The 27,422-nt window shown below is 43.6% G+C and overlaps 1 protein-coding gene across 1 annotated transcript; it reads left to right on the top strand.

Moving 5' to 3' along the window:
- Window positions 1-5,663: 5,663 nt before the first annotated feature.
- Window positions 5,664-13,629, top strand: LOC149329959 (uncharacterized). The gene is made up of 4 exons (XM_089560671.1): window positions 5,664-6,168; window positions 7,429-7,536; window positions 10,850-10,897; window positions 13,166-13,629. The coding sequence occupies exons 2-4, from the start codon at window positions 7,477-7,479 to the stop codon at window positions 13,388-13,390; spliced, it is 333 nt and encodes a 110-aa protein (XP_089416797.1). The 5' UTR covers window positions 5,664-6,168; window positions 7,429-7,476; the 3' UTR covers window positions 13,391-13,629.
- The last annotated feature ends 13,793 nt before the right edge of the window (window positions 13,630-27,422 follow it).

Below are 27,422 nucleotides of genomic sequence, written 5' to 3'. Positions count from 1 at the left end.
ACCTCATAACTTAGATATAATCACAAAAGAAACAAGAAATAAGGTACGCGATTTCTTAATATCATAATAAAAGTGATTAGCGAATAAACCGAATGTTTAACGAGACACTATAAAGTCGATATGTCTTATTGCAGTTATGTTGTGGAATCAGTTGCCTGGGCCACTTCACGAATATTCTTTCACTCAGACGTGTTATTGTCTTGTAAGCAACGAAATTGTAAAACACATTTGTATGCCTTCTGTATGGATATTCAAATGTGTTCCCTCTTTTTATGCCCGCATTGCTCTCAGATGAGAAGAACTGCTTTGTCGTGTAACGTTTTGCATGCGAGCGGTTTAGTGTCTTCGGCATCTTCCAACGAACACACAGTAGGACGAGACACACAAAAGAGGACGAAGGAACAGATGAGCACAGAGCTCTTTGTACCTGTTTCTTCGATCCCTATTGTGTTCCTGGTACTATTGCGCGTGTCTCAGATTGCACTGATCGGTTCATGACGCTTCAGAAGCAACTAACCCACCAAAATGACGACCTTCTGACTTGTATTCGCTCTTGATATTTGTATGGCCGTTGTTGCTCATTTGGTCTCAGAAATATAAGTCAAAATATTTTATTCATCCGAAAACTTCATTTTTTTTCTTCAGCAGTTTTCAGTGGCTGCGCAGCTCAACTACGCATCAGATTAATGTACTCAACACCAGATTTCGTAATACACACCATGATCAATATGCCTTTTTCTTTCTGCGCTCTTTTCCTTATCCCTACTAAGGCCGTTTTCGAGAAAGCTGTATATGTGGCCCGATCAATTATATTTTGCTATTTACATGAATAACCTTATACGATCTCTATCTTTAGGTTGTTTTTTGTTTACTTTAATTTTGGTTCTTTTGTGTACCCCAAGTTGTCATCACTTAACACTTTGTACCTTTTTGTCTACAACATTTTCTCTACTAGTAATTTTGCATTCAATTCTAATAATTAGATAAGTAACCTGATTTTTTTATGTTTGTTCTTTGTTGTTTCCTTCTGATTGTTTCTCTATTCTTGTGACTCGCTTTTGCACCTCACTTGAAGTTTTTAACCCGCCTTGTGTTGCAGTACAAGGCCACATCATTGTTCTTGGGCTCGTTTTTTATAGAAAGTGGTTTATTGAGTGATTTTGTTGCTTCGCCTTAAACGTGATTTCAGCGACTTCATTATTCTCATTACTTTTCTATCGCTTGTTCGTTCAAATTGAGATAATCATGTACGATTTATCTCATCGACCGCTTCGACAACGCATAAAACTTAAAGTTCTAATCTGGAATGAATTTTACAAACTGAATGCGTCAGACCTGATATAGAATGCACTGAAAGTAGCCTATTATTACTTAACGTCATGTTTTCGAACTAGCAGATTGCATAAAATTGTGTATTCTTTTTTTCATTAGCAACCGTATACATGACATAAAGTTGCGCTTTCAGTATCCGTTGTTCTACCTCATCTTGCTGAAGACCAACTCTGTGTTTCCCGTGGCAGATGTTTGCGTCCGCATTTCTCTAAACATCATATTTTTTTTATGACACTCATTGGCATATTCATCAAATAGTTTGGCCACTATAGTACATATTTTCAGAGTACCTTCTGGAGTCAGTCACCAATGTAAGAATGCACTGGAATCTTTTAGGGTTTTGAAAGCGGTATTACGGCAACAACTGTCAGCCGAGAAACAATGGAAGACACATAGGCTTCTTGGCACACTGCCGCTAGTGTTTAGGAAAAACACTTTGGTGGGACAAGCCTTTATCTTTAAAAATATGGTGTTTTCATGTAACCCTATGCGACACAGTGTCTAAGAATGTCTATGCGACTCGTAAAAAATTTTTCAGGGTGTCTCGTTTTCATTTCACGATGACAGTGCGCTGCAATTTCACGCGCGTGGCTGCTTGCTGGTTCCGTGAGTTCCGAAGCCCTCTGAGCCGTTCTTGCTGGTTTCGTGAAATTGGAGGTATGAACAATACACACACAAATGGATAAGCTATTTTCGACAGTAGAACTTAAGTTGATTCCGAAAGCAATAAGCAAAAAACGAACAATGCATTTCTTTTATTCATATATTCTTGAAAAGATATAAATGAAAACTGTCTTCTTTCTGCAACGGGCCTACGCTCCCAAAGCACGAATAAAATGGTTATGACAGAAATGAAGGAATCTCTTGGATGTGGATGGTATAGAATTTTTTCATGCTTCAACTACAAGCTTGGAGTTTCTGATCCTTTTCTATATTAGTTAGGTATAATAACAAAAGTTAAGTCAACAACCTTATTTCCAACCTCAGACTAAAATGAAATCTAGTGCACTATTCTCAACAAATCCTCACATGAACAAGGAGCGTATCGTTTATGCGACGCGAGGAAAATTTTTTTCGCAAAATGTTGTTATTTTATGAAAGGAGTGAAATTGTAGCTGACATCCTTTCAGTATATGAAATGTCCTGGTGAGTGTAGAAGGAAGCAGAAGACGCACACATGAAGAAATAGCAGATTATGCGAAGATAAATGACGTAGCTGAAGGAAAGGACCGGGGATATCTTTTTCCACACGTGACAGACCAGTTAAAGTTACGAAGCGAGGCTTCACAAGAGAATTCAACAAAGGGTAGTGGAAGCACTGGCAGTATTAAGCGGTATCTACCTACGTAGAAATAGCGGTAGGCAACCATGTCTATACCACCCTATTGAAAAAACTCTGCGTGAGTTTGCACGAGAACAGTGATTTTTGTACGATCACGTTCATTTTGCACAGAAATGCGCAGAAATTGTGCGTTACCTGTACGCATTCTGTGCGTCCTGTGTGTACATATGCGCGTACTGTGAGCTGATAGACGTTCACGCACACTCTTTGCGTGTAAAAAATCGTGGACTCTCGTGGAGAACTCTCTGTACGTGGACATCTGCGTGCTGAGAGGGGGCTTGCCGAAGCTGTGCGTGCTTATGTGCATACTGAACAAGCTCAGTGAGGCTGCGTGTGGCCATGTGTGCATTTGCTTGCTTAGTAGCAACATGTCGAGACTGTAAAGGCCCATTTAGGGTGAAAGCAAACAAAGTTCGAGCATTCAGTTAATGATTACTTCTCAATAATGAGCAATAAGCTCACGTTTTGCTGTTTTATAATTTTCGTCTTGGCGTAAGTACCCATTAATCATTTTCAACTTCAGCAAACAAATAACCAAAAAATTATCTTTTAGTGCAAAATGGTTTCCTTCGATACTGCAGGGACCTGTACATGACAACATGCACACTGAGCAAGAACTTGTCAACATTGCAAGTTCATAGTAAAATAATGTAAAAAACAAGCTGCTAATGACTCTTACAGCATCCTTCAGTTCTTCCTTTAACCAATTCTGAAAGTTACAGATATCTTATAGATGCATGATGAAAGCCATCCAGAGCACTTATGTTGTTGCCCGTCATGCAGACAGCCATATTTCGAAATCAGAAGCAACACAACCATTTGTTGCTTGCACTCGAAAGGAGTCAATCAATGGAATAACTCTGAAAGGGCAACAGTGTTTGTTAGGTGCAACAAACAAGCTTGGGGATATAATCAGGTTCAATCAAACATGACGTGCAGAAAGCGAATTGTGAGCTGTAACAGGAATGTTACGAGACAATTTCCAAAACCATTTCCAAAGCAATTTCCAAAGTCATTAGCATAAATTTACATACACGTAAAAAGGCCATGTAAGCCTACACGAAAAGACAGTTTTGAATTCACAGTTGGTGTCAAAAGTTCAGAAATTAGTACCCTCTCTCAAATTCAGTGACAAATCACAGATCGATTAATGAATTCCCAGTATGGCTCCAGAACAAATCCAATGAATCTCAAATGTGCGAAGTATATATACCACACATGTTGCCTGATTAGCACCAGCATTGCATGATGCATGACGAAGTATCACTCTTCATTCTTCTTCAATCTGTTTTGAAATTTGCACTACCACAAAGACCATCTGGATGCGCTATTATTCCGTCATATTGCTGAGAGTCACATTCGGAGACCAAGAGCAACACAACAGTGTGCTGCACATGAGTGGATATAATGCACTGGGACAACTGTGCACAGTAAGGAACGCTTGTAAGGCGTCAGGTATTTGCTTGGGGAATGTAATCGAGTTCAGTCATGTTTCATGTGTAGAAAGGAAGATAAAAGTTGTAGCAGAACTATGAAATCCAACATCCAATACTGAACTTCCCCAGGTGATCTACACACACATAAAAAGCACGAAAGGATAAGCTCAGCGGTACTGTTAAGTTTGATGCCCTTTGAGGTTTGACTTGCGCGTCTGTATGCAACCATCAGATACCATCTTGAAGTTACCAGAATGCCCAAAACAACTTTGTTGAACTGTTCTACTCTAAACTGAAATACTTTTCCTTAAAACATTTTTTTTTGCGACATGCTGTGTAGCTAATTATAAAATAAAGAAAAGAAGCTGATAAAATTTTCTCATCTCAAACGTACTGATAAGTACACAAATCTGAGTGCTTTCAAGAGAGGTGACGCACCCGGTATTCAGTGTCCAGAAGCATACATAATGCTGCAGAATCCTATAGCAAGAAAATTTCTTTTAGTTGACAGATGGCTATGTCTGGTTACAAAGTCAATACCAAGTAAGGCACATATCATAACCTGCAATTACATGAAGCTGCACGTGCTTCATAGGCTGTAACTCCGCCAATAACTGCTACATATTTCCCACCTCTAGCACGAGTGCGAAATCAATATACAGCATGGAAACAGCAGTTTTGTTGCTTTAGCTTCTTTACTATGCTGTTTAGGCAAGGGACGAGTTGAAATATTTGCATGGGCAGTTCTCGATTGAAGTAACGTAAAAAACATCCGCACTCCTTTCTGCTGAAGCGACTGGTGAACCACTTTTGCATGTCGCATCTCGTATGACTTGCTAAGGGTCCAGACTGACACACGCACTTCGTCAAACCTTCACACAAAACACTCTTCGCTTTTGCTATAAGCTCCGGCCACAGGCAGTAAGTGTCCCGTCACCGTTCACATCGCAAAAGAAGGCAGCGCTCGCAGGCGGTCAGTTTGAGCTGACAGCGACAGGTGTTGCAGGCACACCGCCGACTAAGTTTCCAAGGAAGCCACACTGTAGAAGGGCGCCGTCTTGTAATCGAAACACACCACAGAAACAATGGCCACTGTCGCTGCTTATGAGCCAGGCATTTTTGCAACGAAGTTAGCAGTGCAATAGGCCGAAAGGTTCGACTCATCAAACGACGGCACCGCACTGCTGACCTCATTATCGTTGTCGACCAGACATCCATAGCACATATGCCCCGACGGATCGCTTAATTGGGAGCTGCTACTACTCTTGGATGAGAGCGCGCCCACCGGCAGCACACACCGGTAATCCTTCTTCTTTTGCGATTCCAGCACAGTAACAGCGGCGCGCAAGACAGCCCAGCAGCAGCACGAGAAAACAAGCGAAGCTCACGGCGGTGATCTCAGAAACCATGCAGCATGTCGGATAGGCTTTGGATTTGACGAGCTAGACCATGCCCACTCACGCACGCACGCACGCACGAATGTACCGACACGCATATTAATGCGTCCATGCGTCACAAATTTCTCAAGTTTTAATGCTAATATGTGCACAAGAACTTAATTATTTTTGTAACGAAAGTTTCATTTGGTTTTAGTTCTTTGCTATCGCACTGCCCAAAAGCATAGAGCCCGAAAGAGACGACCTGGAGGAATGCCTGGAGGCGATGCCTTTCTAAACGGGCCGAAGGAAGCCGGAACTGGCCGAAGCGCTAGCCAACGAACGCAGCGTCTGGGGAGGGACAGCATGGCGGTCAGCGTTACTACGTTTGTCGTGGTCCTTTGTGGTGCCGAGGGCGTGAACGATCGCTGGCATGAGCATTTGTCACTCTTCCGATATGTGATGTGCCGACAGCAGTGAAATTCGCTGGTGCGATGTGCGAAAACGTGGTAAGGTGCTGAGTAAACCTGTGTTTATAGCGTGCGTCAGCGGGCTCGACGGATAGCGCGTCGTCCTTTGCGCGCCTTCACTGGAAACGCTATGCTGACGGTGGGGCTCATTTCCTCCATGGCGGAGCAGCTGGTGGGAGACCACTACCCGGGTGACATCTCGCATCTTGGGGGTAAGTTAATTTTCTTCGAACCTGTTCATTATTTCAAAGCCTTTGCGCACAACTGGCCACGTCAATACAGCTAGTACAGAGACGCGAAGACGCAGTGCCTATCGCGGCAGCACGCAGCGCTGAAAGGTTGTTTGCTGGCGGCACACGGGCATGAATGCGCGTGTAGTGTCAGTGGTCACACGGTCATGGTCAGTATGCCATGCAAATATGCACAGCTGATCCGATCGCGGGGTGCACGATATCGGCGCCGTACTGCCGCCGTACTGCCATTCATCTCTCGCCGAGAATGGAATATGTGCCCACCAATAGATCTTCGGCCCGGGCTTTACATTCTCGCCGCATGTTACGCTGTAATTGAAGTAACAGCGCTCGAGCAGTTTAACTACGTAGACTGCGATTCAGCTGTATGCGTTTGGATTGAGCTTCCTCCTCTTTCACTTGTATTTCACTTGTACTTTTATAAATTGTGTATTTAAGGTACGAAGCTCCATATGATCCAGCTGCGTTCGTACTTATAGCCGAGCCAGTGTATTCGAGCCTTGAATAGCAGAACGGTGAGATAAAAACAAATTGCTCTGAAGTTTTTCGCCTCTATTTTGGCATTCGCTCTTTCATACTTTGGCTCGGAGCTGAAATGGTACAAACAACTGCAAAATGCACACAGGTGCCCTAGCTCCATTTGCCCTAAATCCCGAAGTTGCAGTGAAATTTAAGGGTAATTGAGCCTTTAATATGTACGAAGAATAAACTTGATTGTTTCATGATTATAACCAATGGCGCAAATAAATCTGACTTTGACTTAAATATGCTGAGGTACCTCTCCAATACCTTATTTAATGTTAAAGGAAAAAGTGTGGTTTTTCTGCAATTGGCACTATTAATTCATCATACCTGTGAGAATGTGAAATCAGTGCTAATCATGCCAGATTTCAAATTGAGGGACGCATGCAGAATTTGAAGCAAACCAGCCTTCTACTGAAAATATCGTTCTGCTGTGGTCTGTTCTTTTGAATGGTGGCATGTATTGTAGAAACGATGCTGGATATCGATATGCAAGTGATGTCTCGTCTGAGGCTAGGTTGTGAATGACTGCCGTGGTTATGAATTTGTTGTTGCCTGGCCCACTTCGAAATGTGATTAAACAGTTGTGTTCCATTCTGCGACCGGCTCCTTTTTGTGCCTTGCACTTTGCGTTACGTGCTTGATTCTAGTCCATTTTTTGCACTGTGCTGCTGTTAAATGTGTCTTTTTACCTTGCAGCAATCTCCACATAGCTTTACCAGCAATGCCTCTTCCAAGCTCTCCAGTATGGCTGTGCCAGCCTTTCACTTGGTGCTAGGATGCCCAGCAAGCAAGCAGGCTTTTGAAGTAAGCACTGAAGACATCTTCCGACACAAGTAGCTTTTATTTTCCTAGTCCACTGCTACTTGTGTGACCCCTCGTTATGTTGATTTTGGCAAGTTAGGTTGCCTATTAAGGGCTCTCTTTTGTTTTTCAGCTGCTGCTGTGGCCTACTGCATTGGTGTTCGGCTACTGAGCCCAAAGACGCGGCATTGAATTGTGGTGGCTTCGTTTCGACAAGGCGAAATGCATATTTGCTCGTGTGTTATGCAATGTCAGTGCATGTTAAAGAATCTTTGGTGGTCGAAATTTATGCACAGCCCTCCTCTATGAATGGAGCTATTGTTCAACTTTGAGGCATTAAAGGGACACTGATGGCAAGCTGAAGTTGACCTGTGATGATGAAGTTCCGCATCCTAACCACAAAGACGACACTTTTTCTGAAAGTGGAGCTTTATAAGCCAGAGAAAGCAAAACATACAATTTTCATCAGCACCGGCTGATTTCGGAAGTAAATTGCGATGCGCTGACTCCGTTTTTTTTTGGCACAGATTCCAGAGGCTAGGCTGAACTGCCATTCACCTCAGAACGGTTATCATGGAGTCCTTTGTGTAGACTTCATGAGTTCAAATCGAGTGGCGGGAAAATTTTTAAATGTAATTTTTGCGCCAATCGTGTTGATGGCCTTTGCACTGCTGTTAAAAACCGGGATAGCAGTATGGTATCCCATAAAACTAGGTTGAGGACTTGCAGGAAGTGGTTTATCACATTCCGCTAGCTTGTGCAAGAAACTACTTCAGGGATATGTGCAGGTGTCTTTAATGTGTTCCTGAGTGAGCACTAACTCGTTAGGGGGAAGGCAGCTTCTAATCTGGCACTACAGTGCCAATGTCGTGAGTGTAAATCATAAGATGACCCATCAGTATGTACGCCTGATTTCTGTGACACTTCAGTGGTGTATAGAAGTGGTAAACAAATCTGTAAGGTATTTGATGCATATCTCCAAGGCAACGGCTGTATGAGTAGCGAAGCCATTAGTCAATCTTCAACGGAAAGAATTTTCTCTTTTAGATGACGTGCTTGTATATCAGTGACAGTTATTTGTTGCCCTGCCTTTCGCTGGTGTGAGTCATGTGTGGCGCATCTTCATGCGAGCCTTCTTTTCCTTTACAAAAAATTCAATTTATAGTCCAACCTGTTTTCTTCTCTTTTCCTGTGTTGCATCTTTTGGCTGGTTTTAAATCTGTAACTGAGCTCAGACCGTGATAATTACAGCCGGTAAACAGGGCTACTGAATGTGAGCTTGGCATACATGCGTACTGTATGTGTGAAAGTGCAGTTTACAATATTCAGAAATGCTTGATAGCCTTACAAGAATCTAAAATTTTGTTGGAATTCCTATTTGTTCTCTGTTCAAGTGTCGAGAGTTTTTCCGCTTCATCGTGTGATTAGAGCCACTTTGGTACTTAAGCTGAAATCTTTTCTTTAGCCTGCATGTTTCTCACTTTTGGGCCAGAAACGTGGAGGCTAATGAAGAGAGTTCAGCTTAAAAGAGTATAGACACCTAATCTTGGTGGCATGTTTTATTCTCTATAATGATGCGGAAGACACTACTATGCATGAATCACCATCTGGTATTCGTGTGAGACCGCTAAATAATTTATAATCAACTTTTTCTGCCATCCTGTTTCGGTGAACAATTTGACTATGGCTATGACATCAAAGAGAGCTTATAGGTCACGTGAGGCGTGGAAAAACTGCACTTATAATCGCTGCTTCATCGTTTTAATTCGCTACAGCGCTGACGCCAGCATTCCTTAAGAGCCAGAAGTACCAACTGTATTGCAGTTTTTCATGCCTCACGTGACCAATAACCTCGCTTTGAGGTCACAGCCATCATTCAGCTGTCGAAACCGAAACAAATACAGCAGGAGAAAGAAATTTGATTATAAATTATTTAGCGGTCATAGGAGGATGCCATGTGGTAATCCGTGTATAATACTTTATGCCTTATTACAGAGAAAAAAACACGTGCCAAACGATAAGGACAGCAAAGTGAGCTATGGAAAGAAAAATGAAAAGTCTAACATTAAGAGACCAAAAGGGGGCGGAGTGGGTGAGGGAACAAATGCGGGTTAATGACATGCTACTTGAAATTAAGAGGAAGAAATGGGCCTGGGCGGGGCTTGTAATGGGAAGACAACATAACCGCTGGTCCTTAAGGGTAATGGAGTGGATTCCAAAAGAATGCAAGCATAGCAGGGAGCGGCAGAAAGTTAGATGGGCGGATGAGATGAAGTTCGCGGGGATATGGTGGCCACACCTAGCAAAGGACAGGGTTAATGTGGAGACATGGGTGAGTCCTTTGCCCTGCAGTGGGCCTTGTCAGGCTGATGATGATGGTATGTGTCGCACCTGCTGCTTCGTGCTATCAGCTGGCCCATGCTTGGCCGACCAGACTAGCCAAATTCGTGATGTGGGTTTTCTATTGCACCTGCATTTGTGTACACAGAGGACTTGAATGGTAGCAGGCGATGCTGTGCATGTGTTCACGCCACAGCACACATGACCCACACTGAAAGCTTCTCTGCCTTTAATAAGACAGCTGCGTCAGTCTGGGGCATAACGTATCCCAGTGCTAGAGTATGAGTAAATTGCTCTGGAATTTTAATCTGGTATCAGGTAGCATAGCGCAAAAGAAGGCTAGCGCGGCTGCCTAATATTCTCTTGGGTAGCTGTGTTGGATTTTCAGTGCCTGTTAGTGTAATCCGTGAAAGTTCACCGTAACCCATTCGTTTCGATGTAAATTAGGAAGTCCTTAGAGCCTTGTACTTTTTAATGATAATAACAAGGTAATGCAGTAATTCAATTGTACCTGTTCTCTTTCAACACAGTAAAGTGCTGCTGGGCCGAGATCACAGTTTTACTTTGTAGGTGTGCTCAGGCTGTCATCATCATCATCATCAGCAGCAGCAGCAGCAGCAGCATGACTACACCCACTGCAGGGCAAAGCCTCTCCCATGTCTCTCCAATTTTGTCTGTCCTTTGCCACTTGCGGCCACTGTATCCCCACAAACTTCTTAATCTCATCCACCCACCATTTTTTCCTGTGTGTGTGTCTTCTTCGCCATTCTGAAATTCATTCATACAAATAGATTGATGCACGTAGTGTCAGGTGCGTAATGTGATACCACCAGCTCACCCCAAGCTGTGCTCAGATTTGCCTCATTGCTGCAGGAGCAATAAGGCAGGCTTGAGGCTGAGTGGTGCAAAAACATGATTTTTCAAGAATGTCTTTGTGGAAATTGCAATTAATCATGTGAATTTGCTTTCATTTTAGGAGCTGCACACAAGCTGTGCGCCTTTCCATGCTGATCATGCTGGCCAGGTACGCTTATGGTTACATTACTAGGTTGTTTTGATAATGGCAGTTGTGGATTTCTGTGTGGTTTTAAAACATAAATTGTATAAGTATTTGCCCTGCCACAAAAGTATAGTGGTGCATTCAAGGCCAGTGTTACAAAGGGATGTTTTGATTGCTGCAAGAACTTGAAGGCCCCTGTGTGGTCACTGTGGAAGGCCCCCTCCCTACTTAGGAATTGCTGTTTGGGTTACTCAGTCATTTGGCAGAGGAATAGTGTATAGAGATAAGGGATGGAAGAATGCTTCCAACTAAAGAAAAAAATCCAGCAAGCAGTCATAGAAGCAGAAGTACAAAAATGGCAAGGCTTTCTCTAATTTACATCGAATCTTTTTCACTTATACTTCTTATTGCATAGAACGGCTGATGCTTGGCTTACACACATATTTTCTTTAGGTATGCAGTAGGTCTCACATTCTTGTATGATATGGTCACGGTGCCAAAAAATGATGGTGGTGTTAGAAAACTCGGAATATAGAGGAATTTTATTGCTGACCTTATGGAGAACTATGGTAGCTGTGCAGTCGTTATAAATATCTTCCAATATTTTCACATAACACTCTTCTACACCCTGATTCCACAATGCCTGCATGACAGCTGTGGTTCCACCGAGTCAATTGCTGTCTGGTAGTCAATGAAGGCTATATATTGGGGTTGGTTATATTCTGCCCATTTCTCTATCACCTGATTGATTGCATGAATGTGGTCTCTTGTTGAGTATCCTTTACGAAAGCCTGCCTGATCATTTGGTTGATTGAATTCGAAGGTTGTCCTGACTATTAGTGATTACCTTAGTAAATACCTTGTAGACAATGGATAGTAAGCTGATCGGTCTGTAAATCTTCAAGTCCTTGACATCTTCTTTCTTATGAGTTAAAATAATGTTCGCATTCTTCCAAGCTCCTGATACGCTCGTGGTCACGAGGCAAGCGTGTACAGGGTGGCTAGTTTCTCTAGCACAATCTCTCCTCCGTCCTTCAACAAATCTGCTGTTACCTGATCCTCACCAGCTGCTTTACCCCTTTGCATTGCTCCTGACGCTTTCTTTACTTCCTCCCTCGTTACTGGCGGGATGTCCCATTGCTATGCTCTACTGCCTCTCTCCGTAACGTTCTGATTACATTCACTACTGTAGCGATTTGTGCAGAACTCTTCGGCTACTTTAACTATCTTATCCATATTGCTTATGACATTGCCCTCTTTGTCTTTTAGCGCATAAATCTGGTTTTTACCTGTGATTAGTTTTCTCTTCACTGATTTTAGGCTACCTCCATGCTTTAGAGCATGCTAGGTTTTCTCCATGTTAAACTTTCTTATGTTGGCTACCTTGCACTTATAAATAACTTCGATAGCTCTCCTAGTTCTATTCTATCTCTGAAGTTAGACGTCCTCATGCTTTGGCGTTTCTTCATCAGACCTTTCGTCTCCTGAGATACCTTGCAGGTATCCTCTCGAATGATCTGACCACCTACTTCTGCAGCACGCTCCAATGAATTTAAATATGTATTTAAAGATAACAGTTAAGGTGGGAGATTGAGCTTCGAGATTTGCACTTAAACTTGGGAGTTATGCCACTGCTACACAGAATACTTGATCGCCGTAGAGATATTTCATCATCTCGCACCAAGCTGCTGTGGCGCCACTGTCACAGTTGATAATTTTGCTGGGAAGCTGTTGTAGCGCTCACACAGTTTTGAAAAGGTGGTATTCATTGTATTTGTGCTATTGGCAACAGTGATAATATGCTTGCTGCAGTGTTTTGTGGCTAGCCTTCTTTTTTTTTTAGTGAAATAAGTTGTACATTTCATGTTGAGTATTCTTTCAACGATTAAATTGCTTTGATTTTATTCCTTAGTGTATAGTTGCGAGTGCTCCATGTCTGAGTGCAAATTTCTACCACTGAAAAGCCTTCAAAATCTTAATAGATGTCCACACTGTTCTAGGGACTCAGTGGCTATTGGAAATGCCCATTTAGCTGTATTCAAGTGCCGTTGAGTTAATAGCCATTTGAAAGCCTTCAAAATGCCTGTGTGACACGGTTATTAGATTTTGTGCAGGTTTGATGCTGAGCAGTCTGCGTGCTTGAGTCGGGTTTTCCAGTGTCTGTATTTCAAACCTGAAACTTTTCGAAATCATCATTGGTTCATTAATGGAAGAAGTACTTGTGCCCTTTTCTGGAATTTCCAGAAAACAGATTAACTGAATTTTTTTGCATATACTCCTACCTTTTTGCAGGTGCTGCATAGTGAGAACCTGTATCAAGACGCCAACCTGCTGGACTTGGAGAAACTGAAGAAATTGTTTAGCCACTGTGTGGCACCCATCATGAGGGATGTGGCATTAATAAAGCCAGTTAAGGTGACCTTATCTATGTCCTTTTGCAAGCATGCTACACACATGAGAGCCATCCCACGAAGCACCGTTTCTGCAAAGCTTGTTATCTCACAACATGCATGCTGAATGAGGCAGTGACAGACAGATGAGGAGGCCTTAATGCAGTACATTAGCGTACCGTGTTGAGCAGTGATGTAGGAGCCTTGCAGCCATGCAAGGTATTATCGGTATCATGATGGTAACTCCATTAGACACTGTCTAGTGCTCTGTGAGCCAGACTCGGCTCTTGAACATTCTGGGACTCACCCTTGGCTCTCGGACATTCTGGAAGCCTCACCCGGCTTGCGCATATTACGCGAGGATGTCTCCTGCTGTACGAGCCTTACGCGGCATGCGCACTTATGTGAGAGATGTCTCGCGTTTGCGAGCTTGCTCGGCTTGCGCAAATTATGTGAAATATGTCTCGCGTTCTGCGACCTCGTTCAATCGTCGCATTTTGCGTGGCAATAAACACGCAAAGATAGGCACGCAGAATTCACGCTCAATATTTTCAATAGGGCATGAATATAGAGATTAAAGTATTGTCGGAAAATTCTAGTCTAATTATAATTCAGAAGAACGCATATGTGTATTTTCCTGCTATATATTGTAACCTTCCACGCAGGCACTCACTGAGTGTGATTTATGATAAAAAAAATACAAAATTTCGGTTTTTTGGAACCCACTTTGACAGACCCTAAACTGAGTTCTGTAGATGAATCTCGCGTAATGCGCATGGCAAACATTTACAATCTCAGAGAAGTGGTGAGAATAAAAAGACATTCAGGTAAATAAAACTGTCATGGAAACAAGACGAACTGTTAGGTAATGTATTTAATGCTATCCGGCATGAATTAAAGAACAACTGATAATTTTTTCATTATTTATTCGCTCTTGTAGGCGATGTCTTCCATTCTATTTATTTTTTATATCGGTATTTTATATTTGTGTATTGCTTGTACTTTTGCCCCCGCTGATTTTGTACCTGATGATTAGACTTATCTTGCTTGAAAGTCTAGCATGGGGTGCATTTCGACTAGACGCTCAAAACTTTGATATTTGTTTATAGGCTGTTAATAAGGAGGAAACTGTACGTCAAAGTCGCCATGAAAGTTTATAACCGCAGCAGTATGCATCGAGTAGATCAGTCCTTTATAATTCCTCATCTCTGTTACATATCCACTCTCTTGGCATAGTTCAAGGGACCTTTTAGAAGCAAAAATTCTTGATGCTGCTCAGTAAAATTAGCGACTGATTTTCGACATCTTGACGCACTGCTTCAGGGGCAGTGTGCCACGACATCACTGAGAATTCCTGACCTCCACCGGTCTCCGTGGATTGTTTGAAAAAGTAATTCTGAAAAAAAAAGTTCTATGATGCAATAACCTCATAGATCATTCATCATAGGATATCATACAATCTGTATGACATATCATACAATCTGTATGATATATCATACGAATTGTATGATATATCATACAGATTGTATGATATTCTATGATGAATTATCTATGAGGTTATTGCATCATAGAACTTTTTTTCAGCAGGGAACAGGACAATGTCACGGAGTCGTGAAACTTTTAATGATTTAGTGAGCATGGAAAGTACCGTTTTCTTTGATGTGAGTGATTGAAATATTGGCAAAAGAAAAAAAACAATACATTTATGGTCTGCGCGCGTCAGACATAGAGTACTCAGAAAAGGCTACTTCTTCGTTTACTTTTAAACAAGCGACTGTGATCACAGGGAGCGACAACTCTTCCTTTGCTGGTGTGCGCAACTTCGTAAAGTTTATGGTGAAGAAAAGTGGGAGATCTGGCGCCTATGACATCAAATATTTCGCTGACTGCAATGGCCTCAGACTCTGTTCCCAACTCGTCCGTGCCCCTTTTTTACTGCTTAATTCAACAACTTTGTTCCATATGCGTCGCACCAGCGGACAACTTCTCCGGCGAAATGTTTCATTGCCTTGACCTTGCCCTTTGGAAAAAAGAGAAGAGCCGTAAGTATTTTAAGAAAAACACGCAATTTTCTCCGTAAAACGGAGCACGTACGGACACGCGGTGATTATCATATCACCATTCGGTTAAGTTTCCGGGTTTTTCTGTAAGAAAGTCGCTTAGAATGTAAGGCAGCCATAATAACATTTGTGGTAGTTCAGCACTGGTAAGCACAAAAATTGTGCGAAAGCCGAGTTTTTCGCCTGTGGACACATGAAAGCGTGATAGATGTTTCCACTGACGCAGCAGCCACTTACAGGCGTCTTCAAATTTACCATTTTCAATGTCAAGTTGCCAAAAGCACGGCGGCGCCCTATCCTCCTGTGCGGCGTTTCTGGAGCATTGTTCTCAGCAACAACGCGTATTGTTCTAGTGCATTGTTTCTTCCCAGCGTTGCTGACGCTAAAGCATGAAGCATGCATATCTCTGTTAATGCCACTCAAAGACGAAGCGGTGAGCGATGCACTGCGCAGTGCTGCAGTTTAACGCCAGGCGTGTACGGCCTACGAAGCTGACTTATTCGATCCGCCGCGGGTTCGACTCCGGTCGTAGATTTTGATCTGATTTCCTTTTAAACTTAACGAAGCGTCACTGTTGTCAGGCAGCAGCACAAGATACAAACATTACAAGATGAAAAGACAAGATTCTTGCTTGGTGTTGGTGATCGTATAAGTGCTATTTCACTCATATTTTTAATGTCTGTTTCTACAAAACCATTATGGCTGGTTTACAAAAAACTAGTGGTTCGCACTAGTGTACCCAATGCATACCAAGAAGCACCACACATATCCGCATTTTTGTCTCTTATAAGATTTTACTGATTGCATTCGTAAAGCTTGGCCTTAAACTGCATCCGTATTGTAATCGAAGTGAAATCCCAATACCCTACGGGCTAATTCCTAGAGAATGTCTAGTGAGGCCATTTAGGCGCATGTTGATGACATAAACTAAGAAGATATAGAACTAGAACTCCTTCTCTTAAGTTTTAAAGCACTGGCTCAATAGTGCTGATGGCGCTTCTTCTCTCCACTGAGTCAAATATAAGGGACAAAGCTGACGCGAAATAACTATGGGGAGCTGAACTTTCTAATCATTTGCAAAAGATGACGCAGTAGGCTTTAAACATCTTTAAAGGTCAAGCACACAAAGATCTCGAGAATGCACTTCGTATGCGCGAAAGTGCCCTTTAGTCATCGCAAGGCTGCTGATCGGTAGACAACCCTCTTTGCGAATTCTAGAAATGGGCCTGCTATTCTTGCTATCCCGGTATGATTTCTGGAATCATATTTACTAGCGCTTAGTGAACACACGGGACAAGAACACAAATACACAGGACAGACGCTAGTCTTCAACTGCCGTTTATTCGAAAAACAATCAATATATGACATCTCAGCTGAACTCACACATGCGCAGTAGCAACGCTATGCCTCAGGAACATCATTTCTTTTTTTGACAGATTAACAGACGGGGTGCTGACGCATTTGGAACCTTCACTATCTTCACATAGCTTCAAAAATTTCACGTTCCGCTTGTGTTTTTATTGTACCTAGAATGATTGTTTCTGGAAAGATTGGTGTGCAAGGTACAGGGTCAGGGTCGCCAGGGTACCGTTCGATAAAACAGCGCTTGCTGTGCGAAGCGAGATTCCCCCCCGCCGATATGGATTCTGTTGCCAAGCGGTGCTCTCTCAGTCGTTCATTTATGCATCTTCCTGATTGCCCAATATACGCCTTGCCACAAGTGAGAGGGATTTTGTAGACAACGCCGACTTTGCATGGAACGAACTTCTTTTGGTGGTTCGTAGTGAACGCTGTCTTTCTTACCTCGCCGTTCACGAGCGGGCACAAGCGCACAAGTTTCCTCGGGGCAGTCAATACAAGATCGACGCCACACTTCTTCGCCACCTTTTTTAGACGGTGCGACATATTGTGCACATACGGCATAGCCACTAGTTGAGTGCGTCGTTGGGGATCTTCGTGGTTTTATTGCCTCCAAGATCTCACTTCCTTTAGCAGCTTTTCCGCAACAGATGTCAGAGTTTCATCCGGAAACCCGGCGTTCTCTAGGCGAAGCTTTTGCAGTGTGACACTTTCAGTGATGCAATGCTCGCACGACTTATGGAGGGCAGCGCGGAAGCCATTCATGGCAATACCCTTTTTCACAAGTTTAGAGTGCGCCGATTGATAACTGAGAATTTCTACTACGAAATACGAAGTAATCGAGAATTTCGAATTACCGCAAACCATCCGTTGCCATTTAGTCTGGCCTGGCATCACAGCATGTGCGAGATTCTGTATTTCGCGCTCTTAAAATTTAGGCCACGTGGACCGTAGCCTTATTCTATGACCGAGGCTCGATGTGCCACCGCCGGGGGCAAGAAAATGACAACTGGTTTTTCTTTAAAAGACAGCAGTCTGGTTAAGGCATCCAAAGCATATCAAAACCTTTATTTGCAAGCGTTTTTCTCTCCTTTTTACTGTTTCGTTACTGCTGCCGTAAGTGAATATCCTAAATGCAAATGTCTTTGAACTGGAGCGAACAGAGTTCTCTGAATTCTCGGTGGTCTGAAGTCATTTAGTTTATATGTGATTACTTTTCTGCTTTGTTTCTCTTTAGCATGCGGTGACATTCGGTTTGTGGAATTCATTTGTGCTCCCAACAGCAGCTAGTCTCGTAAAGGTCGCATTGCTGCTTGGTGGCTTACGAGTACACAGCAATGCAGTGGGTGCGACAAAGTTGACTGCCTGAAAAAGGAGCAACAAATGACTTGCATAATAACCATAAATTTTTAACTCAAGTGTAGCGTGGGGTGAGCAAGCAAAAGTGCTTTTCGTTGCTCGCTCAAAGAGACAGTAGTTCATTACACGCTGTGAAGATTAGAGGAAAGGCTGTTCAATGAGTAAAATGGTTTGGTGTGGTTTCTGGGGTTTAAAGTCCCAAAGCGACTAAGGCTATGAGAGACACCGTAGTGGAGGGCTCCGGAAATGGGTTAAAGATCTCTTTACATACTAATTGGACGCGAGTTTGGAGGCAGTTTAGTTATGATCACCATAAAAATGGTGAAAAATGCGCAGATTAGTGGTAGTCTCATAAAGAAAATTAAGAAATAAACTGTACTTCAGATAGATACAAAAATTAGTTTCACTTAACGAAGAGGAAGACCGCTGGGAGGGTTAAGGCGTACACATTAAACCCCCTTTCTGGCTACCGTCGGAGAGTTTAGTCTTTAGGCGCCTGTTCGTGGTCATACTAAACATTTGGGGCCGAAAAAACTGGTAAATTGTTGTTTTTTTTGCGAAAGAAAGTGGCGTAGTATCTGTCTCGCATATCTCGGTGGACACCTGAACCGCGCCTTATGGGAAGGGATTAAGGATGGACTGAAAGAAAGGAATAGGTGCCGTAGTGGAGGGCTGCGGAGTAATTTCGACCACATGGGAATCTTTAACGTGAATCTCTGACATCGCACAGCACACGGGCTCATTTTGCGTTTCGCCTCCATCGAAACGCTGCCGCCGTGGTCGGGATCGAACCCGGGTACTCAGGATCAGTAGCAGAGCGCCCTAACCACTGAGCCACCCCAAAAACACGAAATGGATCTTGGACCTTCCGAGGGCTCCATGTGTTGCTTCCCCATGGAGATCCTGAAGGGAAGGCTTGGCGGGGGACACTTAGCCAGGTAACATGCCTCTACAAGCACCGGAAGGCAAGCAACAACGAGCTCGTACAACACATGTGCGATGACGCAACCTTTGAAGCCGTGCACACGGCGGACATTGATTACGAGCATCACGCGACGTATACCCACACCGAACGTTTCAGTCGTCGTAACCGCGAATCGCCCACGATGACTGCTACCTCGAGCCGCTGTTTGAGTTGTTGCCGAGTCTACAGAAAAATTTGGGGCGAAGTTTCGAAGCTCACTATTACTCTCTTCCCTGGGGAATTGAACCGCTTAAGCCCGTTCTTGGAACAATTGGAGCTAATTATACATTGAAACATTGGTCTTACTGCAAATGAGAAGTTTCAATAATTTCGACTGTCCCTGAAAGGCGACGCTGCTTCAGCCAACGTGGGCCTCTACAACCAAACCATGTTACGAAGAAACAGTTGCAATGCTCAAGAAGCGTTTTGTACACAAGACACGCTTGTACCAGGAGTATTTGTCCGTGTTATAGGCTGCCGCCAAGGCGAGGGTGATGGTCACGAATGCTAAATTTTACAGCGAAAAGATCTAATTCTCGCATGCAGTGCTGAAGCTCAAATCAGGCCTGGATTCGACATCTAACTAGAGGCCAGCGGTAGATGCGGCTGTGACGTCATACCACGTGACTTGTCGCAGCTGTTACCGCTCATTCCGCCATTGGGCCTACGGCGGCTCCAACCGCTCGCTGTCGCCAGTTGTGCCACGGAACTAACGATGTGATTCAAAATTGCTGAATAAATGCGAACGCTATTCGCCTAGCCACCGCAGACATATGGAGCCTGAACCGGTCACCTGAACGAGTTGTTGGAGGGAGCATTGGAGCACAGGGCTGCATTCGAATTCAAGACTTATAATATGGCCCCTACTCACTAGGCACGAGGGGGATTCCACAGGGAGCAGTCCTCTCGCCCCTCCTTTTACACCTGCCCACGTAAAAGCTCCCTGCCCGGTTGAGTGCTGTCCCAGACATAGAACTCTCGTTGTATGCCGACAACATCACGATATGGGCGACATATGGCTCTGTTTGAGAACAGGAGACCAACCTGCCGCAAGCGGTGGCTATTGAGGGTGAATACGGAAGTCGTTGCGGTCTGGAGTGCTCCGCAAGCAAATACGAATTCGTGCACATTGGCCCTAGACCCGAGTGCACATCTAAAATTGCGCTCTCCCTACGCAGCGGCAAGATGCCTGAACACGACGAAATACGCGTCCTGGGGCTTCATTTACACACGATACGCAAGATTGATACCATCATCAGCATCATCAGCCGGACTACGCCCATTGCAGGGCAGACTTCTATTTCTCACCAATTAACCCTCTCCTTGGCCAGTTGCGGCCACCCTATCCCCGCAGACTTATTAATCTCATCTGCCCACCTAACTTTCTGCCCCTCCCTATTACGCTTGCCTTCTCTTGGAATCCACTCCATTACCCTTAAAGACCAGCGGTTATCTTGCCTATGAATTGCATGCCCTGCCCAAGCCCATTTCTTCCTCTTGATTTCGACTATTATGTCATTAGCCCGCGTTTGTTTTCTCACAAACCCCGCCTGCTTCCGATCTCTTAGCGATATATCGATCATTTTTCTTTCCATATCTCACTGCATTGTCCTTAACTTAAGCTTAACCCCCTTAAGCTTAACCTCCGAACCACGTCGTAAGAGAAGGGATAAAGGAGGGACTGAAAGAAGGGAGGAAAAAAGTGGTGCCGTAGTGGAGGTCTCCGGAACAATTTCGAACACCTGGGCATCTTTAATGCTCGCTGACATCGCAGGGAGGGCAATAAAGTGGGTTCTGCATAGAACGCCGGGGCACTTTGATGCTTTGAACAGAACGCTGGTTGCGTTCGACGCAATGCCCGGTCGCACACAACCAAAGCTCCCGGTTTGTCATGCTAATAATAAAGCTTTGAAACCAGCGTTGAGTTTGATACCACCGGAGCTATCCCTGAACAGTCGGTTAAGCAGAGTTGAACCCTCTAAGTTTTTTCCTCGTGTTGGCCGCTCGCCCACAGCTCATGTTCGCATTATTTCTGGAATAGCTGCTGCTGCCGGTGGATGCAAGGGGCAAGACTTGATACGAGGCCTCGGCCCGCCTCGACCACCTGCAACGTTGCACTCGAGAGGCGCCAAAGGCCCGCGGTGGTAAATTAGGGCAACTGTGGAAGGGAGTAGCATTTTGATCTGTTGAAAGAGGTTTTTCCGCAGTCCTCCGTTTATTTTAACCACGCCGGATTTTATATGCATGGCCCATGTTCGCTGAAACGAGTCCCCTGGTGTTAGTGTCCATTTATGAATTTTCTGTATTTAAAATTTTTGACTCAGGATACGAGGAGGTCATCGCGTCCTTTCTACCCATGCGCGCGTCTTGCGTTTCTTCGTCGTGAGCTCCGATTCCAACAGTGTAGTAAAAAAGGTTCGTGCCAGCATTGTCTCTGAAAATTCTTCAAGTACATTTTATTCGCACATTGGAACATGAGCCTGTGCAAAACTACATTCTGGGGATTGTTGTTGTTGTTGCTGCGACTGAGAGAAGAATGAAAAGGAAAGTGCGCGGGTCTGCCGACTGGCTCAAGCCGAGCCACCACCGCTGCCACGTGCAGATAGAGGAGAGCTCGAAGATAAGAGGAAAGAGATACGTTAACTTTCTGTGTGACCGGCACACATTTGTCAGTGATCCAATGGTATTGAATGCGTCAGTAAAATCTGTTCAAGTCTCGTGGACGATCTGTTCGGCGGACCCTCTCTTCCTTCTGTGACAGACGTCATATTGGGTCGCCTAAATTTTCTCAAAAAGGAGAATATTGATTTTTAAGCGGATTTTATGAACCTTAATCTAGAACCTTAAAGTATGCGTCCACCTTAATACCAATATCAATGTTGAGCTGTGAAACGTCTGTGCCCACGGGATTAATATATTCAGATAGGTAGTGTAGACATCAACGCTGCGAATGCGTTATCCGCTGGCAAACTAAAAACAGCAAAAGAGTTGCTATCGGTACAATTGGGGCTGTTCTGCATATCCAGACAACGACAGAGGGTCCTGCAGAGTGGAAAAATATTCCATTTCTAGGTGTCAGATATCAATTTCACAGTGTGCGCAGTGTGACTTTACACTTCGTACTCCCGAACCATCAATAATTTAGACTGGTTTCCCATGACCACTTGAATATATAGTGTGAGGATTCATCGAAGAAAGGCTGATCGAATAAAAGCACTTTATTTTGAGAGGAAGGCACAGGGCTACCGTGGAGGGAAATGGTGAGAGAACGTTGGTCACAGCAGAGAAAGCAAGAAGGTGTTTTTTTTTCTCGCTTTTTTCGTATCAAACATTTGCACTCTCTGTAATGGGCAGCTGCAATTTACCAGCTGTGCAAAAAGACACGACATCATGCAGAAGTGTTATTTAGAGTGTTGCTGTCATGGTGACTCTAAATTACGGCCAAGGATGCTATGGGACAATTTCTATTCCATACCCAACAATTATGGAGAAAAATACGTTTGAACTAGAAACGTGTTATGAACGCAATTTTTTCACATAACGGAAGATTTCATTGTAACAATCTATATATTCGCAGATCACCAGACGGTCGTCTTTTATTTTTTTCTATTACGGTTTCCCCAATGTCCAAAGCGTTCCCCGTTTGTTTGCTATGGCAGTCTTAACTGTTCGACGAGATTGATGGAAACACTTGAAAAAAAAACGATTTTGATGCATATCAAAAGTCTGGGTTATTATCTTCAATATTTCTGTAACAGTATCCTACAATTTTCTCATTTTCAAAATTTTTGACCCAGAATGTTCGACATGAAGAACTAAGGAGTGTTGCCTGAGCCTATTTGCTCACAGTAACGAGAGCAATTACTGCCTTCACTCCCTGTGCTCTAATAACAAAGTAGTACGAGGTTAGTGACGGCGAAAAAAAGGCAGTAAGAGCAGCGGTACTACCTCTCTGCTACCATGTTCCAGAATTCGCTCCCCGGCTTTTTTTCGCATGCGTACATCCGGTTTAGTTATATGCCACATAAAATAGGTTTAAATTGAGTTATTGCGCCAAAATGACGCGTACTTCAAAAAGCACGATATATACAACTCGCGAGACCCAAATCTTTTATTTCTCAGAAACAACCCCAATGTATACAATGAGGAGGGTTTACAACTGGCCAAGGAGCAGTGAGAGCCCTGAAGTAAACATTGAAGTCTGCAACCCGAAAAGAGTGCACTAAGTTCACGTGCGCGTCTCTAAATCGACAACACAACTTCTAGCGCTGATCTGACGAAACCCTTAAGGATACTCTACTTCCTTTACATTATAAACAAAACAAGTAAATATTTTCTAGAGAATTTCATTTAAAGGCCTACTATAGAGGCGACAAAAGAAAAAATTCACACTCCGTATTCATCTATTTTTCACGCTATAAGTCACTTTCAAAAACGATCGAAGTTTACCAAAACCAGTGTGTTATTTCAAACTAGGCTTGCCAACTTCGTAAGACAATCAGAAACTCGCACACGACTTTGAAGAGGCGCCCCTTGGTCTCGAAGGTCAAATACCATTTGCAGACGTTTAGCGCAAGGTTCAGATAGCAAATCATTGGTGTCTTTCCTTTATTTTAAAGACCTGCATCAACGCATAGAGCTTCTATATTCAGTGTGTAAATAGGCGGTCTGCCCCGGCATATATAATGGAGCCCAGTGCTGTCGGTATGGCAGGCGAATGGGGTCAATGGCCTTATAGCTCTACCGTAGCTACGTGTAACGAACTTTCGGGAGGGCAGACCACACCAAAAATGAAGAAAAGTGAATTGTGAAAGTAGCGAACAAATTAGTTACCAAGAAGAAGTTCAAAACGACTGGGTGATTTAGATAAAAACGTTCTGGATACATTTATCTTTCTTCCGTCACTTGTTTAAATTTGAAATTATAAAAGAAATGCTGTTGGGCAGAAAGCGAACGTATTTCGGCTGTTATATACCACTAAATTTTTTTGGGAACACAGAAAGCATTTGCCCAAATTATCTTGGTAAATGCCGCATCAGTCATGCACTGAGGAGACATCTTACTTACCGCAAAAAAAAAACATACAGAGTGCTCTTCTTGGTGTAGTGCAGATTTTGGAACGCATAAATAACGAAGATCAAAGCAAGCCTGCAAAGCCTCAGGGCGGATAGTGCGGGAAGCATTCGCTATGGAGGTTTTGTCGATCATCCTAATGTTGGGAGAGTTACTCTGTCTTAGTGTGGCCGGAAAAGCAGATTCTACGTCTCAAGATTCCCCTTGCTTAGCTGAAATTAACCGCACAGATTCTCTAGACGCTTGGGAGGTACGTATTGAACGGTTATATTTTCATAGTGGACTACCAGAAATGAGTAGAATAGCGAAAGCTCTAATAAGTGGCTGTATAGCGGGTAGACGTTTGTTTTCGCCACTACGAAAGGCTCCGCAGCTTGAAGGTAAAAAAAATGGGGCTAGAGAAGAGACTGCTATGGCCAGCTTCCAATAGCAAGGAAAGATTTTGGAAACGCTTTAGAAAACGCTTTAGAATAAGAACGAAACTCGAGTTCAAATGATTACTACTGCAATGTGCCTGAGGTATAATTAACATGGTAATGGATTCCTTATAATAGCTTTACAGCGGATGCTAAGGGAAGCAAAGCGTCATTGAGGCCCGCAGAATCATGTTTAACGATTGAGATTGATTCCGTACCACATCCTGGACGCTACCGTAAGCAAGAGAGGAGTCAGTCAAGGTGATCACATGATCCAGCTATCATCAAATTGTGTGACCACATATTGTTTTGACCATACTGGTATTTACTTGCTGTTTTGGCACGACGGCTTCGAATGGGGTCTGTAATATTTTCGATAAATTGTTAATCCCGCGAAAAAAGCACCTTTTTCCGCGTTATGACTCGACACTTCTTTTTTTTAAAGCTTTACCGTAGCTTTCGCCTCCCAGTAGCATCCTTACTACTATGCAGAACTGATTTCATATGCACTATAACTAAAACCCGTATAATTTTAAGTGCTTTCTCTTCGAAAATGACTGAAGTCAGTTGTGCGTTTTTGGCGCTTTATGCATTTGAGAATCAGCCCCCATCCGATGAGAGCGTGCACCGAACGAAGATGAGAGCAAGGGGAGACACGAATATATCCCACTGTGCTGGAAAAAGCTATCTTGAAAAATCCATTGGAGGAGCATTTTAGTTCAATGGTGGCGCAATTACGAAAAAATACGGCACCTTTTCTGTAATTATGTTTCGAGCAGCATTCACACTCAGCAATTAACATGCCCAACTCAAACTTCCGACTTGTGTCCAACTTGCAAAAAGTGAATCACTGCTTTTAAACTCAAATTTCACAAAGACATAGGGACCCAATACCAAGCTAATATACTTCCGGAATATTAATGGATCTATGCTTACGCTGAAATTTGATCATTCATTTTTAGGACCTTCAACCATTCCTCATACATATTTTAATCCTGGTGCGCCGGGCTGCTTGCCTTGGATTTACAGCAAGCGCTCTTTATGGCATTCGTCCTTGCACTGACGGCGTATAGGCCCTGTAAAGATGCGCAATGCTCCGCGGCAGTGTGACCAGCCCTCGCACCCGACTCGTGGAACGTTCGCTTTCAGGCGAAAGCCTCTAATGCCTCATCGTTGTCGACAGAAGATTGTCACCAGAGGGTTGTGAGCAGAGGTGTAACGATTTTCTAGTGAGACCAGAGAAAAAAATCTTTGTGCACGATGGGATTGGAGCCACCATCCTTCCGTTCCGCAGCCGAGCGTGCTAATGGCTACGCTACTTCCTGCCAACGCATATGTAGTTCTCCTTGTCTAGGGCTAGTGTTTGCAGATAGGCATCGAATCAGACGGATGGCTCCCAAGCGCCCTCCAGTGTCTCCAGCATTTAAGATTCACGAACAATTGCGTACTTTATTAACATCTTAACCACACATCAGTGACACAAGCAGCAACACCGCGCTAAAGGCTTTCGCCTCACCGGATTTTAGGTCCATTAAGTGCCCCCTGAATTTTTTTTTTTCGTTTAAGGTCCACTCGCACCCACATGCCATGAAAACCTGCTCGTATTTCGAGTGTTGCGCTTCGTACTTTCCTAACCTTCATTGGGTGCGAAGCACTGCTTAAAGGCCTTCGGATGCTATAGGTAGCCGGGACGTGACAGCCCGTACACATGCCTTGGGTTGCAAACAGGTAGTTGCAAGGAACTCTGTCAGAAACGTGGGATCCATAAATATTCACGGTTCTCTGTACACAGCTTGCATAGTCACAAGGTGAGAAAGTATGCATCGTACTGCGCAATGGAGAAAACTCACTGATTGTACAATCGCTTGTCTTTGTTAGTCACGCTCCACATTTCTTAGGATAAACCTATTCACAAGTGTCCTCGTTCCGAGGAAACCACAGAGGGTGTGCTCCTTTGTATTGGTTTCGACCGGCAAAAACAAAGAGCTCAGTAGCAGTCTACCAATGAACGGGCACATGAACTGTTCCGTGCAGAAATTTACCCTTTAACGAGCTTTGTATGCAGTTCTGTACATTGTTAGTTCAAAACTGTTTCTTGAAACGGACTAGAGAGAGCCATGAGTTTCAGAAAGTTGCTAGCCCAGCAGCACATTCTGCACCAATATCTCCCTGGCACATTTCTTTTTTCCAACTACAATAAGGTTATTTTTGACGCCAGAGGATAAGTACCCACATGTCGGGAAAACAATTGCCCAGTGTCGTCATTGGCGACCGTTTAAAGCCTTCTAACGGTAACAGTCAGCCACTCCGGCAACATAGGTGGGCATCCCAGGTCACATTACTTTATGGCGACACCACAAGACGATCCGGATCGTGGGAAAACTAACAACGGTGGCAAGTGGCAGAAAAATTAATGACTGGTCACGATATGTTGCTCAGGAACAGCAATATGGCTCTCACAATCCCCACTAGTGACAGCTACTGCTATCGCAGGGTGCATGCAATTTAGCATACATATTGTTATTAGCCATTATAAAGCAAACGAGTCATAGCCTTAAAGCGGAGCTCAAGTGTCCTCTCCAGTTTGTCTTTCTTTTTGCCTTTCAAGCGTCATCCTGATGTTAGAAATGCACATAATGATTTCCATGATCCCGCGAGTGCTCACTGAGAAATTGTTCTGGAGCTTACGACTTGCCATTAAAGCGAGGTTTTGAAAGAAATTTTTCGATTTCGCCGAAAACAGTTCCAGTTGTTACGTTACAGATCAAACTTAGTCCCTCTTGAAAGTTGATTGCACTATTAAAACAGAGACACTAAATTTCTCAAGTAGATTGGAGGATAGCATCCGGAAGGGCTAAGAGATAGCAAGGGCACATATTTAAAATTTGACATCTACGGTAGCTATAGCTAAATTTCGCGTTCTAAGCG

The sequence above is a fragment of the Amblyomma mixtum genome, chromosome 9, assembly GCF_055824585.1.
Source record: "Amblyomma mixtum isolate Tamu chromosome 9, ASM5582458v1, whole genome shotgun sequence".
Classification (NCBI taxonomy): Eukaryota; Metazoa; Arthropoda; class Arachnida; order Ixodida; family Ixodidae; genus Amblyomma; species Amblyomma mixtum.
The sequence above is the reverse complement of the archived record's forward strand: the minus strand, read 5'-3'. Positions and strand labels throughout refer to the sequence as shown.

What these genes read in the sequence shown, in the direction of transcription:
- LOC149329959 (XM_089560671.1), top strand. Translation starts at nt 7,477, where the DNA reads ATGGCTGTGCCAGCCTTTCACTTGGTGCTAGGATGCCCAGCAAGCAAG. An exon ending in CAAGCAAGCAGGCTTTTGAA is followed by an intron (nt 7,537 to 10,849) that starts GTAAGCACTGAA and finishes CTTTCATTTTAG; the next exon opens with GAGCTGCACACAAGCTGTGC. An exon ending in ATGCTGATCATGCTGGCCAG is followed by an intron (nt 10,898 to 13,165) that starts GTACGCTTATGG and finishes ACCTTTTTGCAG; the next exon opens with GTGCTGCATAGTGAGAACCT.